Source organism: Hydra vulgaris, chromosome 04 (assembly GCF_038396675.1).
Source record: "Hydra vulgaris chromosome 04, alternate assembly HydraT2T_AEP".
Lineage (NCBI taxonomy): Eukaryota > Metazoa > Cnidaria > Hydrozoa > Anthoathecata > Hydridae > Hydra > Hydra vulgaris.
This window is the reverse complement of record NC_088923.1, coordinates 7,165,140-7,181,247: the sequence shown is the minus strand read 5'-3', so window position 1 is coordinate 7,181,247 and position 16,108 is coordinate 7,165,140. Positions and strand designations below refer to the sequence as shown.

Here is a 16,108-nt window from a genome sequence, read left to right as displayed (position 1 = left end):
TGATGTTCATATATTAAATTTATTCAACTCTCATACAAGATGTCGTCATTTAAAATATGTATATATATATATATATATATATATATATATATATATATATATATATATATATATATATATATATATATATATATTTATATATATATATATATATATATAAATATATAATATGCATAGATATGTATGCGGTAATGGTGTAGTGGTAAGAGCGCTCGCTTTGTAAGCGAGAGGTTTGGAGTTCGACTCCCACCACGTCCCTGGAAGTACTGCGTTCAACTTATTTTAAACAATATTTGGTTATTCTATCCTTAAAGTTTAAAAAATTTTTTGTTACATTAGTGTACTTAGGTTGACCACTTATTGTAAAAATCTAAGCTATGCATTAAAAATTAGTTTAACAATGCAATAGCCTGGTAAAAGAATTAGTTTAAATCTGATGAATTGCATTTACTTAACATTCATGGGCAATGGTGTTGATGATTGGAATGAATTTTGGAACTCTTTCCTGCTGAGGTTCCTATATGTAGACCTAAAAAAAAATTAAAGACCTATACTCTATATTATGGCATGATTGTAGACTTGGTTATTTATTTTTAATTTTTTTCCTCAATATAATCAGTTTTCCATTTAATGTATTAAATCAACTTATTTAAATTTGCATTTTATTTTACGCGGAAAAAAGATAAGACAAGGAAAAATAGGCATCTTTATTGGAATATCTCTTCTTAAAACTGTAAACAGATACATTAGGATATGTGAAACAAAGAATTATAAAACTAAAAACAACTGACAAACCCAGTAACATTAGAATTGGATATAAATCCAAAATGATAATATTGGAAAAAGATCAAATTTGCATAAACTGCAATGATTTAAGCAAACTTTTAGATATAATAAATGAAAAAGCAAAATCAAGTTTGAAGAAAGAAAAAGTTACTAAAATTATTTTCTGATAGTTAGTCAATTGAAAAAACTTGCAAAACAATTTCAGTTTAAGAATTTCTTGTTAAAAGGCCCAAAAGCTGAAAAAAAGTGATACTTACTAACCTTGACATTTAGTCTCAAGGCAACTTTTGGAAAATAAAATTAAACAAGAAGCCATTAAAGTTTATTAGTATGAATTAGTCGCAAGACAATGTCCAAGAAAAAAAACTGTTTTTGTGCATATAAATAATGTAAAAGTTTATAAACAAAAACAATGAGTGTTAAAACAATTCATATGGAGTTTAAGAAATTGAATTCAGCAAGTTCTAAGAACTAATATAGAAGTCATGCAGTAAAAATATGTGTTAGTAATAGTGCAGTCATGGTGCAGTGGTTAGAGTTCTGGCTCAGAACCAAGAAGTCGGAGGTTCAACGCCAGCTCTAGCCCAATAAGTGACATTGTTAAGGAAAGAGGCATAAACTTCCTAGTCAGATGCTCTTCTATGATAAGACTGTAAAGGACTTTTGGGAGCACCTAAATGATCACAAATATATATATATATATATACACACACACACACATATATATATATATATATATATATATATATATATATATATATATATATATATATATATATATATATATATATATATATATATATATACACACATACATATGTTTACATAGATATATAGTCAAAACTTTATGTTTAATCTATATTACAAGACTTAGAAAAAATTTGTCTTAGTCTTGATCAAATAGAAGTTCATTGTTTTCTAACAAGGTTGCTATTAGGGCATTCCTAAAAACAATTTTTCTCTAAAATGTCTACTCCAGTTCCCAAAATATGTTTGAATAATAAAATAAAACTAGATTTAAAAAATTTTAAAATATAAAATATTTTTTGGAGGTTGCTCAAGACCATTAAAGATTTTGTGGGTCCCAAATATTTAAAAAAATATTTAAAAAATTTCTTTAAAATAATGTCTCAAAGAAGTGAAGTTATATCAAAGTTTTAAATATAATCAGTTCATATAAAACTATTTATGATTTTATTGCATAAAAATTTTTTTTAGAGACTTGTTAACTGTTTTTTTGCTCTTTAACCCTATCCTTTTTTTTTAGTAACTCATAACTTAGTAGTGGTTGCTTTCAACCTTGTTGGAAGTGAATTAGTTAAAAAATGTATACATACATATGCAATTATTTAATAAATTTATGCATAAATTATACTATATAAAGTATTTTAAATTTTATTCTAACCCCAGCTATCAACTACTGCTAAATCTTATAATTTTGTAAAACTGAAACCCCAATCACTTACAAGTGATTTGGGTTTCGGTTTCACAAAATTGTTTTCGCACATTGTCAAGCTTTACAAACTTAAAAATGTTGAACTGTTGAAGAATGATAATCTGTGCATTAAAAAAAGGGCCTGCAACTTTTAAATAAGTGCCTTTAACTTTCAAGATGTTTTTAGTTTCTTTGTTGTACTGCCTATTCGTTGCAGAGTCTTATTTGGATTTTACTGTTGTTATTTGTAAAAATTGTCTTTTATGTTTACTGTTTTATTTTACTTTTTTATGTTTACTGTTTTATTTTACTTTTTTTATGTTTACTGTTTTATTTTTTACTACTCTTTAAAATTTTGTTATAGATATATGCTTGGAGCTGCTGCATTTCCTTCATTTGTACTTTTTGTTGGTTTTTTTTGGATGCCAGAAAGTCCACGCTGGCTACTTAATGAAGGTATTTTTATGTTTCGTTTTTTTATTATTATTTTTTTTAATACTTTTATCATTTTCATCAAAGATGAATAGAACTTTAACCTAAATTTGAATAATCTGAATTTTGTTTACTATTTATGGCTCATAGTTTTATATAGCAATTTTTTATTTATTTATTCTTTTCTTTTTTTCTTTTTCCTTTTTTTTTTTTGGATTTTAAACAAGTTTTTAGATCATTAATATGGTAGTCAAAACAGCACTTATGTTACTCGCATACGTGTTTACCAAAAAGCCTGTAATAACAAACATAAAACACGTTAGTATTAAAAATAACAACCATTTATGACAAAAATAACAAACATCAATGATTAAAATCACAAACATAATATAAAAATAACAAACATTAATGACAAAAATATTAAATACTAATGATATAAATAACAAGCATTAATGATATAAATATATCTATTATAATTTATACAAAAAATTTCCTTGCTTTAATATCTGTCAAGTTTTGTAACAATCTGCATTTGGTAGCATTGTTTAATTGCTGCACATATTGATGCTGCACATCTTTTATTGATGCTGCACATCTTTTATTATATGCTTCAAATGTTTATATACCAATTTTATTTGTTATAAGTTTATATAAAAATATATAACATTATTAAACATCATTTGAAAAAAATAAAAAGTTTTAGTTGAAATTCAAATAAGTTTTCCAGACATTGTATTTATTACAGAAATAAAGTAGAATGATTCTTCAGCAACAATCATATGTAGGTATAACCTTTATCTTACAGGTTGCAACAGTACCATAGGTAGTTTAGTCTGAAAAAATATGTTAACCACAAAATGAAGTTGTATGAAATAGTTAAGGAAGTCTTTTATAAAAAAATGTAAATGAATGTAAATGCAAAAGAATGGTGTTCAATTAAAATCAGCTATGAATACATCCAATGTGGTTGCATTTATAAACTAGATAGTAATGATTTGATAAACAGTTCCAAAATAATCAATTCAACAAGTTATAAATGAATAGTTCAATAGCTAATATTTTTTTAGACTAGTTCAATATTTATTAAAAATTATTTTGAAGATTTTGTTTTTGCTAATTTATTTTATAGGCTTTGCTGAAAAGGCTCACAAGGTTTTAATCAGACTGCGTGGAACTAATAATGTTGATGAAGAATTCAATGAATTAGCTGAGATGTTGCAAGCAACACAGAAAAAAAGTTAACAATTTTTTGAAAATGAAAAGGCTAATTTACAAAAAAACCTTTTATTAAAGTTTATTTTAAGCAGTTCTTGTGTAACAACTGTTTAAAGTTTTATTGTTCTCTAATTGTGTGTTTCTAATCTTTAATTTTTTAAATTAAAGCCATTTTTTTTTAAACTGTATATCTTTCTTGGCATAGTTATTTGCAGATCAAAGCTGAGTATTTTTATTGTGATACTGTCATTAGGAAGATGATTATCTAGGTTAAAGAGCTCCTCTCATCCATTCTTCTTCTTCTTCTTCTTCTCCTGCTCACGTGCCAAAGTTATTATTTAAAAAAACTCGTTTATACAAATAGCTGACAACTTATATAACTGACCTGTTTTTTTTTAAATGTACAAGCATAACCAATTATAAACAACACTAGTCCATAAATTTTAAAAATAAAATTTACTGCACCAATAGAAATACCTAAATTATATGAAATCAAAATTTTAAAAATTTAAATTTATTTAAAAAAAATTGTTTTTAATTTTTTTTAAACTAGTTTTCTTGAGGTCTTTGAAACAAAAAACAAAAAAACGAAAAAAAAAACACTTGAGTGATTGCTTGGTTTACAACATTATTTTTCAAAAAACTATTATGTAAAATTATATTCATAAATCATAACTATATAAATAAATAATGCTATATAAAATTTTGATTTATTTTTTCCCCTTACATTTAAGCTTTTCTTAATGTAAATAGTAGGTTATCCTAATACCAGTGTTATATGTCCAGAATAAGTTGATTCTTTCATTGAATAGTTCAGATTTTATTAGAGTGACCTTTTTCAAATGTGTTTGCTGCAAATTTATTGTCAGATGATATTTTGGTTATCACTCATTTTCTAAAATGAACCATTTTTAACTCCTTTAAAAGTTGATTTTAAATGTTCCTTAATTTAATAATTTATGATATAAATATTACATAATTATTTAAACAAATAAATTTTTATTTATTTTGAAAGAATAAAAACATTTTCTGATAATTTCTGCATAATTTAAGGTGCAAAATTAAAATTTGTAAGGTTTTCTTAAATAAGCGATCTTTCATAAAGTACGTATAAAATTATGAGGAAGGAGGGTTACCCAAAAATGTACAATGAGGAGGGGGTATTAAAGATCAAGTATATGCTCATGAAAAAATGTTGGTGAAACCACATTCAACACAAACATAAAATACGAATATACAACTTAAACATACAACACAAGGGCAACACAAACATAGGATGAAAAATGTTAGCAACTGCTGTGATTAACCATTTGAAGTTACATTATAATATATTGAGATTTAAATCAGGATAAAGTGATAATTATATAGGAAAAAAACTCCTAAAAGAAATATTCTTTGGCATTTTGCTAAAAAAGAATCTTTGAATGAAATATTGTCAAAAGTTGCAGTTGTTGATGGAATAGCAATCACAGCAATGAGTAAATCTCATTGCAGGCTACATGCAACAAAAAAAACTATTGCAGGCTACATGCAACAAAAAGAATATAAAATATCAAAAACTATGACAACTATTTCATATGTACTATATAAAAAGACACTTCCTTCTAGTATTTTTTTTTCCTTTTTAAAGCAAATTAAACAAACTTTACTTCTGCTTTGGCTAAAAATAAAGCTTTGAATATGTTTTTCACATTTTAAATTTTCAAAGCTCATCTAAAAAGTAACTTGATTGAAATTTCAATGTTTTTCGCAACAAAGTTTCAAGGGTTATTTAATGTGTTACACAAAATTAGAAAGTTTGTAAAAGTAAAATATGAAATGTTTTACGTGCACATTTTGGTAAAACATGCAGAAAATTAACATTTAGTATAAAATAACATTTTATAGTTGTATTTTTAGTATAAAATAACTGGGCTAAAAGAGCAAGGCTATTGGAGCAAACTAGCAAATAAATCTGTTCATTATAATTTTTGTCAGTTCTGTGAGAATGGTTACAAAGTATCCAGTTGTCACAAAAATTATTCTAAAAAGTTTCTCAAAGCTATTGTTATAAAGCACTCTCATCATATTTTCTTAAAAATTTTACTGGATAAATATAATTTATTGTGAAAAAAAAGTTTGTAAAAGTAAATATCAAAAATTATAAATTTATTGTGTACAATATCGCTAAATATCTCAACAAGATAATCAAAATCTAAATTTTTTTGTGTATCTGAGTGACTGGGAAGTGACTGGAGAGTGATTGGAGAGTGACTGAAGAGTGATTGTAGAGTGATTGTAAAGTGACTGGAGAGCGACTGGACCCCTATTAAATTTTACCTACTTTTTTTATTTCATATTTTATAAAAATTAAAATTTATTGACAGGCTTTTAATTTTATACAATTACAATTTGTTGTTTAAAAGTTGTGATCATTTAAAGTTAACTGCTGGGATTAATTGGGAATAATAAACTACAAATATTATTAATTTTTAATGAGAAAATGATTTTTATTTCGATTGTCACCATTTCACAATTCATGTTCCAATGGTCACAATTTCTTCTATTACATTCTTATTTAGCATTAGTATTCATACTGAAATTTCAGAATACTCATGAGTATTCCGAAATTTCAAAATGTGCACTATTTCTGGAAGTTTTCTATCTTGAAAAAAAAACTCTGTACTTGCTTGGTTTATTTATTTGGATACTGACATAATATTTTCAAAATCTGCATTATATTTATTATTATTTTATTATATATGTTTATTGGTAGTTTTAAAAATGTAACCTGTACTCTTTTTTTCATCTGAAATTTTTCTTCTAGATTGTGGTGACTGACCCCACTCTAAGACAATCCTTGATGAGTTAGTAAAGTCTTAGGTTCTCTATGTACAGGTGTCTAATTGATTATGAGCCCTTTATTATATTATTTAAATTCTCCATATTGTTGTAGATTTTATATTTATCTTTAATACTGGATTAGACTAGACATAATTAATAGATACCCCATTAGTCTTTTGTTATGTTTTTAAATTATTCTTTTGTTATGAATATGATTTTTTATTATAGTTTTTGGATATTACAGATATCCATTCCAAAATGTGCATTGGTGCTTAACTCCTATCTTGTGTTCTTTACATTACCAGCCTATTGTTACTTGAAATCATATATCACTTTTGCTAGCATTATTCATTATTGCATCATTTAAACTATATAGATATAATCAAAACTTCAGAAGGAGAATGAAGTTAAAAGGTAATTTTTTGTGATAATAACCTGGTTCCTAATGTTTTTAAATCAAAGAAGACAAAATGCTTATCTGAATGGAATCCATCATTGATTGGGTAAAACTGGCAACAATGCCAGTTTTACCCATTTTTTTGAAACTGTTTATAATGACGCATCAGCACTACTAGACAGCAGATACATAAAAGCAGACATAACAATACAACACTGTTTTCAGATTCATATAACTTCTGCTATATGTTAATGGTTGGCATATAGTTGTTATATAGAAGTTAACATATGCCAACCTCTTTATAGATGTTTTGATGCTGCAGAATTCCCATACATCATTAAAATTTACAAACCTTTTATTGAAAACGTTTTTTTTCATTTTCACAGGTTCTAGTGAGGAACTTCTATTCTTCTCCATTTTAAGTCACAACATCGCATTCAAAACCAAACCATTTAAAAGTTCTGACCATTAATTGTTGGTTAATTAATTTGGAAATTTTTCTGATTTTGTTATTATTACACACCATTTTTTGCTATCAATATTTCTTTAAAGTACCCTAAAAAATTATTTTAACTCAACAAATCAATAATGAAAACTACAAGAATGTCCATTATTTTTAAATATTAAATTTGTATGTCTCAGTGCCACTATATTAACACTAATAAAAAAAGAACTTTTTTAAAAAAATTTCAAACAGTTTTATACAGCCTCATAACAATACAGTTTTGGAGCGCAAAACTTTAAAAACAAATCTTCTTGGCAGAGAATCTTCTTGGCACCTTCTTGGCACTTTGGGCCAGGGATATGATAAAGTACTATGTAAATATGTAACTCAGTAATTAAATAAACATTCTATTATCTGCACCACTACCGGATGCTCAAATCTTGAAACATAAACAATATAACCATTGAATGATGTAAGCACAAAACATTGCAAGTACTAAACAGCCTAAGCACTGAACAATGTGAGCACTACACATGGTGTGCACTAAACAATGTGAGCGCTACACAGCGTAAGCACAAAAAATGTGAGCACTGCACAACAAAAGCACTATTTATCATGAGTGCTACACAACATTAGCATTGAACAACGCTAGTACTACACAACATAAACATTAAACAATCTGAGCAATACACAACATAAGCACTAAACAACGTGAGCACTACACAACCCGAGTATTACAAAACGTTTGCGCTAAGCAACATGAGCACTACACAATGTAAGCCCTGAACAACATGAGCATTACACATCATAAGCACTGAACATGCAGTACCGCACTATCATGCGGTAGTGGTGTAGTGGTAAAGCGCTCGTTTCATAAGCAAGAGGTTCTGAGTTTGATCCCCACCACGTCCCTGTCAGTACCATGTTCAACTTATTTCTCCGTGCAGCGACCTTGTTCATCAAGGTTCATGTTTTGGAGTTATAGATTTGAGAGAGGGTTATAACCACTATTGAGTAGCCTCCTCATCTGTAGTGGCCTTCTCAGCCTTTGAGGAGATAAATAACAAAAAAAAACAAAAAAAACAACAACAACATGAATACTACACAACGTAAGCACTGAGCAAAGTGAGCACTGAATAAGCTAAATTATTTTCTTCTACGATTAACAAATTAAAAGCAAAATTTAAGTTTTTATTGAAATTTCCAAAATAAATAATAAACTGTTACTATTGAAATGAATGATTTAAAAAAAATTACCAAAATAAAAGAGTAGTTCCAAAAAGATAATTTAAGTGTACTTTGAATGGTCCATATTGTCGTGACCATTTTTCAATCAAGCTTAAATCATTTGTTCATGTTTTAAGAAGTTCAAAAAAAATATTGCTATTTTTCTCTTAATTTACAATAAAAACAAACAAAAAATAACTATTTTCTGATTGATTTAAGATATAGGTGGTTTGTCATATAACAGAAAACTGCGTAAACTATACATTTCAACCATTAACTCAACCCCCATCCCTTCAAAAAAAATGAGTTATGTGATGTGCAATGATCATGGCAATATGCTATAGTGTATATATATATATATATATATATATATATATATATATATATATATATATATATATATATATATATATATATATGTATATATATATGTATATATATATATATATATATATATATATATATATATATATATATATATATATATATATTTCTATAGTTTACGGCTAAGAAATTGTGTTTGTGGTAAAAAATGGCTCTTAGCTTGTTTTTGGTATTAAAGCTGACAAAATTAAGGTTAGATTATGTGAAAATGCATTAATTTAATTGCGGGAAGTTTTTTTTAGAAGTTTTTATTTTATTTTTTAAAAATAAAAACATTCTGTATGTTTTTACTTTTATTTTTTTACTGTAAAACATGCGCAAAGTGTTGCTACATCAACTATCTTATAGCCTGACTTGCAACGGAGTGCTGCTACATTGACTGACAAATAGCTTGACTCGCAACAGAGTGCTGCTACATCGACTGAAGGTTTGGTTGGGGCAGGCAGTCTATCAAATAATTAAAAGAAGAAAAAAAAAGTTTTTCCAGTCTTTAAAATTAAAAAAAATCTAAATCCAACATTTTATGGTAAAAATTTAAAGACGATTATGCAAGATATATAAATATTTAAAATATATATATATATTTTAATTATTCACCTCCCCAAGGCCGAGAGGGCCACTACAGTGGAGGAGGCTACTTTTGCGGTTACAACCCTTTCTCAACTCTATAACTCCAAAACACGAACCTTGGCGAACAAGGCCACTGCGCGGAGAAACAAGTCGACATATATACATAAACATCACATATACAAGTTGTTATATATATATATATAAGTTGTTATATATATATATATATATATATATATATATATATATATATATATATATATATATATATATATATATATATATATATATATACTACAATTGAAATATTAAAAATTCAGTTAATTGAACTATTCGGAAAAGCTCTAAGCATTACAAAGCTCAAGATCTTTAATTTTTGATTTGTTTACACACCCTTATTAAACACATCTAATTAAACACTTTCTATTTACGTACAAATCTTATTTTATTTTTTGTTTTTTTGTTTTTGTAAAGCAGCATTTTAAACTTGCAGCTTTTAAATTTGTTTTTTAGATACAGCAAGTTAAAATTTATATGTATATAGTATATATATATATATATATATATATATATATATATATATATATATATATATATATATATATATATATATATATATATATATATATATATATATATATATATATATATATATATATATATATACCTAGTAGTACCAATTGAAGTGCGAAATTTTAATTCAGTAAAAAAATTTAAGAGAACATGTTTTTAATGCAAGAACAAATGTAATATATACATATTATATGCATGTTATGTTTTAGTTAAAATGCTAAAGTACACAATAATAAAGAGAGTCCTCGAAATAATCCCCTTTTGCCCGTATGCACGCCTCCAGTCTTGGACGCCATTCCTCGATTGATTTAAGCACGGTATCCATGGATAAAGCATCCCATTCTCTGAGAAGTGATCGCTTGAGGGCATCACCGGAAGTGTGAGGTTTGCAGCACACCTTCGCCTCCAATTTAGACCAGATTGCATAATCCAATGGATTAAGATCTAGTGATGCTGACGGCCAGGCATCCGTAGAGATAAAATCGGGCACATTGGCTGTCAACCACCTCTGTGTTGTCTTCGCTTTGTGCGAAGGGGCACTGTCTTGTTGGAATGACCATTGTTCCCCATTGAACAACGAGTCATTTAAAGGTTTTACCACCTGCTCTAAAATGTCCTCCTGATAATTTTTTGCTTTTGTTTTTACTCCCAACTCACAAAAATGCAATGGGGTTTTGCCCATTGCACTAACCCCCGCCCAAACCATAACTTGTTCAGGATGGTGGCGTCTGGTGACATATCCAAAATGGTGAGGTAATTCTGCACGACTTTTCGCGTAGACGCGATCATTTTGTCGATTAAATTTGGCCTCTATGGTGAAATATTTTTCGTCTGTGAATAAAATTCTGTTAACAGCAGCGGGCCCATATCGAGCAAGAAGTTGAGCACATTTCTCACGTCTTCCTTTGATGTTGGCGGCTGTAAGATAGTGACATGTTTTAATTTTTAATGCCCGTACCTTAAGGTCTTCTTTCAAGGCTCTGTTAATGGTCATACGACTCACATTCATTTGAAGGGCAAGTTTTTTTTGATTCCATCTTGGATTGCGACGAATTCGAGCTTTAAGCGCTGCAAGCATTTTGGGGGTACGTGCAGTGCGTTGCCTGCCACCACCATAACAACCAACCATACCTTTCATTTTGTTAAGAAATGACTTATAATTAGTTGCACCTTTCACATAGGCCAGTTGGCAGATTAGAGGGGCACTGGTTTCTAGTAACACATTCAACCATTGATGATTGAAAAAATGGGTTACTTAAAAATGCTGGCTTTTTTAATGTGGATTCGACAAGTTTATAATGTTTGGATTTTCAGATAGTTGGGTCTAATGGTCTTATATGCTATTAATCTTAGATCAAAACAAAGTGTTAGAAAAATTTACAAGCATCTCAAAATGGCTGAAAAATGGACTTTTTAGGCGAGTGGACATTTTGCTTTTAGATATATTTAAGTTCTAAACTGCAACAAGCTGCCTATATTTTGCCCATTTATTGCAGATAGTAGTAGCTAATCAGAAAACTTATCTGTAAAAACTTGTGGATGAATAGAATAATGCTACAGTTAGTTTCAATTTGGCATAATTTAGCAATTTTAGGATTTTTTCCAAAGTTGAGGAGGTCGTAATTTTTTTCAAATTTAACACAAGTTAATAAAAACCACTTTTTTAAAGAGAGAACTATCCAGAAAATAGTTCTAGAAAAAATGAGACACTTGTTGAAAGTAAGAAAAAAGTTATACTGCTCTAAAGTAGTCTGTTTTGACCATTTGTAAATTAAGGGGGGCCACTGTGTCATGTTTCTAAGGCTATAATTTCTGAACCGCTGTACTTGGAAGTCTGAAATTTCAAATTTAACCTATCTACATAATGCACATAACAATATGTAAAAATCAGGAAAATCAGAGATAGTGCCCCACAAAGTTTTTTTTAAATTGGTTGAATTATAATGATTTGATCCATATATAGTATATGTATATAGCATATATATATTTATATGTATATATATATTTATATGTATATATACATTTATATGTATATAGTGTGTGTATATATATATATATATATATATATATATATATATATATATATATATATATATATATATATATATATATATATATATATATATATATATATATATATATATATAATCATTTAACCACATGATTATGACTGTCCTTGTTATCTCAAGTATATTTTAAAGCTCTAATTTTAAAATATTTTAAAAGAACTAATGATGATGCAACATTTAGTACAATACAATACTTTGTATTTAAATTTACTTAAAATTTTCTGTTAAATTTATAGAGTTAGACATGTATAAGATATTCACTATTCAAACTTTTCATGTCAAGCTTACATTGTTCAAATTACATAATTTATTCATCAAATTTCAAATTACATCATTTTTTCAAATTGCATCATTTTTACATCAGACTAATCTTTTAAAAGTTACATAATTATTTCACCAGATTAATATCATCTAAGGTTTGGTTCATCATCCCAATCATCTAAGGTTTGGTTCATCATCCCAATCATCTAAGGTTTAAATCTTATTTTTTGAATTATAATATTACAGAACTACACACATAGACTTGTTTACTTTTTAAATGTTGAAATTGTTTCTTTTTTTCTTCTCCTTTTTTTTTATTTATGCTTTAAAGTAATTTTAATTTTGTAACTTTTTTTATGTTGTTTAAATTAATATTCTTTAAGTTTGCACTATATAATTTCATGTTTTCATTTAGATAATTTTTTTTTTTTAATTTGCATTCAACTTTCTTTACCTTTTTATTCAGGTGGAAGTTTAAAAGATATACTAAGACTAAAACATACACGAAGAGCTCTAACAATAGGATGCGCTTTGCAAGCATTTCAACAGCTTTGTGGAATAAATACTGTCATGTAAACAACAACTTTGTGTTTCATTTTTTATACATGTAGTTAGCAGCAGTTTATACTTCTTTTCAATTATCTTCAGGTACTACAGCGCTACTATCATTGAACTGGCTGGTGTAGAAGATGAACACACAGTAATATGGTTAGCAGCTGTAGTCGCTGCTGGAAATTTTGTATTTACAATTTTGAGCATTATGCTTATTGAGCATGTTGGGCGACGAAAGTTGACACTAGTTAGTATATTTGGTGTATCTGCTGCGCTTCTTTTGCTTGCTTTCATGTTTTGGAAACTGGAACACGAATCATGGAAGATAACTTACATGGTTCAACCGCTTGATGAAATATGCAGTACTCAAAAAACATGCCAGTCTTGTTTAAATGATGTAAAGTGTGGCTTTTGTTACATTGCTGATGGGAATCAAGTTTTGTATGCTTCATGTTTATCAAATGGAAATAATAAAGGCATTTCACCACTCTGCGATCAAAAACACTATTCTAATGTTACTTCTAGTGTCCCTAAGTGGAGTGGCATTTGTCCAACGGCGTATCCTTGGTTTCCAGTACTAGCTATGACATTTTACTTAGCTATGTTTGCACCAGGCATGGGTAAGAAGTAATCAAATTTGCTTATATGGTATGTGTTAATGCAGCTTAACAGTGACAAACCTATAGTTTATTTTGGAAAGCCATTTTTTCCCAGCAATATGTGTGTGTTGGGAGGGAGGAGGATATTTTTGTGGTAGCTTCTTCCTTCTCTCCTCAAAAAATGGTTTTTAAATATCACTTTGCTTGTGTTCACCTTGTTTAGTCATCCGTAAATAAGTTGTTGATTTAAAATAGCGTCTTATAGTAAGAAACATTTCTTTAAATGCTTTTCACTATGAGACGCTACTCATAGTAAATCAAACTAAACTAAAAGTTTTTTTTTCTATCTTTAATAAAAATAGAGAAAGAAAAAAAACAAGTATTTTTTGGGGACTTTTATTTGGGAGCCTACACTGATGGATCCAGCATTTTTTTGGTGTTGGAGCTTCCAGACATGGAGCAAACTTCAAGCATTTATATGTTTATACTTAAATCAGATTATGATGCTTTGCAAAAAATTGCGATGATTGGAGACTGGGAACAAAAAAGCCCTGAAACTTCATCCCCCACCCCAAACGTGAGGGCAACAACTTGATAGTGTTTTTTGAACTATTCTCAACTAGAGTTATATTCATCGATAAATATTAAGTTTCATTGTATTATCTCTTAGCGTTCAAAAATTATAAGGTCATAATTTTTGAACGTTGAGGGATGAAACTTAAAATTTATCGATGAATATAAGTCTAGTTGAGAATAATACAAAAAATATTTTATCAACTTATTGCCCTTACGTTTGGGGTGGGGGGAGATAAAGTTTAAGGGCTTTTGTGTTCGTAACCTCCAATCATCGCGATTTTTTGCGGAGCATTATGTGTATGTATATATATATATATATATATATATATATATATATATATATATATATATATATATATATATATATATATATATATATATATATATATATATATATATATATATATATATATATATATATATATATATAAATATATATATATATATATATATATATTATATGTATATATATTATATGTATATATATTATATGTATATATATTATATGTATATATATTATATGTATATATATATATAAATATATATATATATATATATATATTATATGTATATATATTATATGTATATATATATGTATATATATTATATGTATATATATTATATATATATATATATATATATATATATATATATATATATATATATTATGTATATATATTATATGTATATATATTATATGTATATATATTATATGTATATATATATATGTATATAAATTTATATATACATACATATATATAAAGAGATACATACATACATACATACATACATACATACATACATACATACATACATACATACATACATACATACATACATACATACATACATGCATACATACATACATACATATTAAAATAATCCGTTAAAGAAAAAATACATAAAATCTGTTTGTATATAGGTTCTATGCCTTGGTGTATTAATGCAGAAATTTATCCAATATGGGCACGTAGCACCGGAAATTCAATATCTACTGCTACAAATTGGGTTTTGAATTTGCTAGTATCGCTAACTTTTTTAAATCTTATGGACTTGTTGACTAGGTTTGGTGCTTTTTTATTTTATTCCTCTGTAGCATTTGTTGGATTTTTGGTATTTTATTTATTTTTACCGGAGACAAAGAGCAGAAACCTAGAAGATATCGATAGTTTGTTTAAAGGATCGCTGTTTATTCCATGCAAAAAGAAAATTTAAAGTTTTAGGATTTTTGATCTTTATTATTTTTTACACATTTATAAATTATTATATATTGAGATATTTGTAAAAATTATATTATTTTAAAACGACTATTTATTTGGCTTTATAAAATTTTAAGGGATATAACTCTTCAAAAATTTCAAAATTGAAATTGTTCAAGACTGTTTATTATGTGATGATTGCGAAAATCATATTCGGTTTCAAAAATCATACTCGGTTTCAAAAATCAAATCTATCATCACAATTTTGCTTTTTTATAAGGTAAAATTGTTGTTTTCAAAAAAGAAATTATAGTACTCCTGAAAAAAATCAATAAGGTGATCAACTCAATTCAAATGGATTTCTTTAGTTCAAATTAATCTACGATGGCTGTTCTGTTTTCACTAATCATTGACCGAAGCGTTTAGGGCAGTCTAACTTGTTTTCATACGACAAGCAATTAATAGCAATTAAAAAGCACAAAAAAAAGTGTAGGTTTCATAAAATATTTCAGAATTAAAAAATTTACGGCCCTTATAAATTAGCCAAAATCATTAACGCAAAAATTAT

At 27.2% G+C, this 16,108-nt stretch overlaps 1 protein-coding gene across 1 annotated transcript in view; it reads left to right on the top strand.

Annotated features, from left to right (window-relative positions):
- The window catches only part of LOC100206721 (proton myo-inositol cotransporter), a 29,772-nt gene extending 14,127 nt beyond the window's left edge, over positions 1 to 15,645 (top strand). The window contains exons 4-8 of the mRNA XM_065795343.1: positions 2,586 to 2,677; positions 3,783 to 3,890; positions 13,081 to 13,186; positions 13,263 to 13,786; positions 15,264 to 15,645. Of these exons, the coding sequence (XP_065651415.1) occupies positions 2,586 to 2,677; positions 3,783 to 3,890; positions 13,081 to 13,186; positions 13,263 to 13,786; positions 15,264 to 15,556 (1,123 nt within the window). The 3' untranslated portion in view covers positions 15,557 to 15,645. The remainder of the gene's footprint in view (positions 1 to 2,585; positions 2,678 to 3,782; positions 3,891 to 13,080; positions 13,187 to 13,262; positions 13,787 to 15,263) is intronic.
- The last annotated feature ends 463 nt before the right edge of the window (positions 15,646 to 16,108 follow it).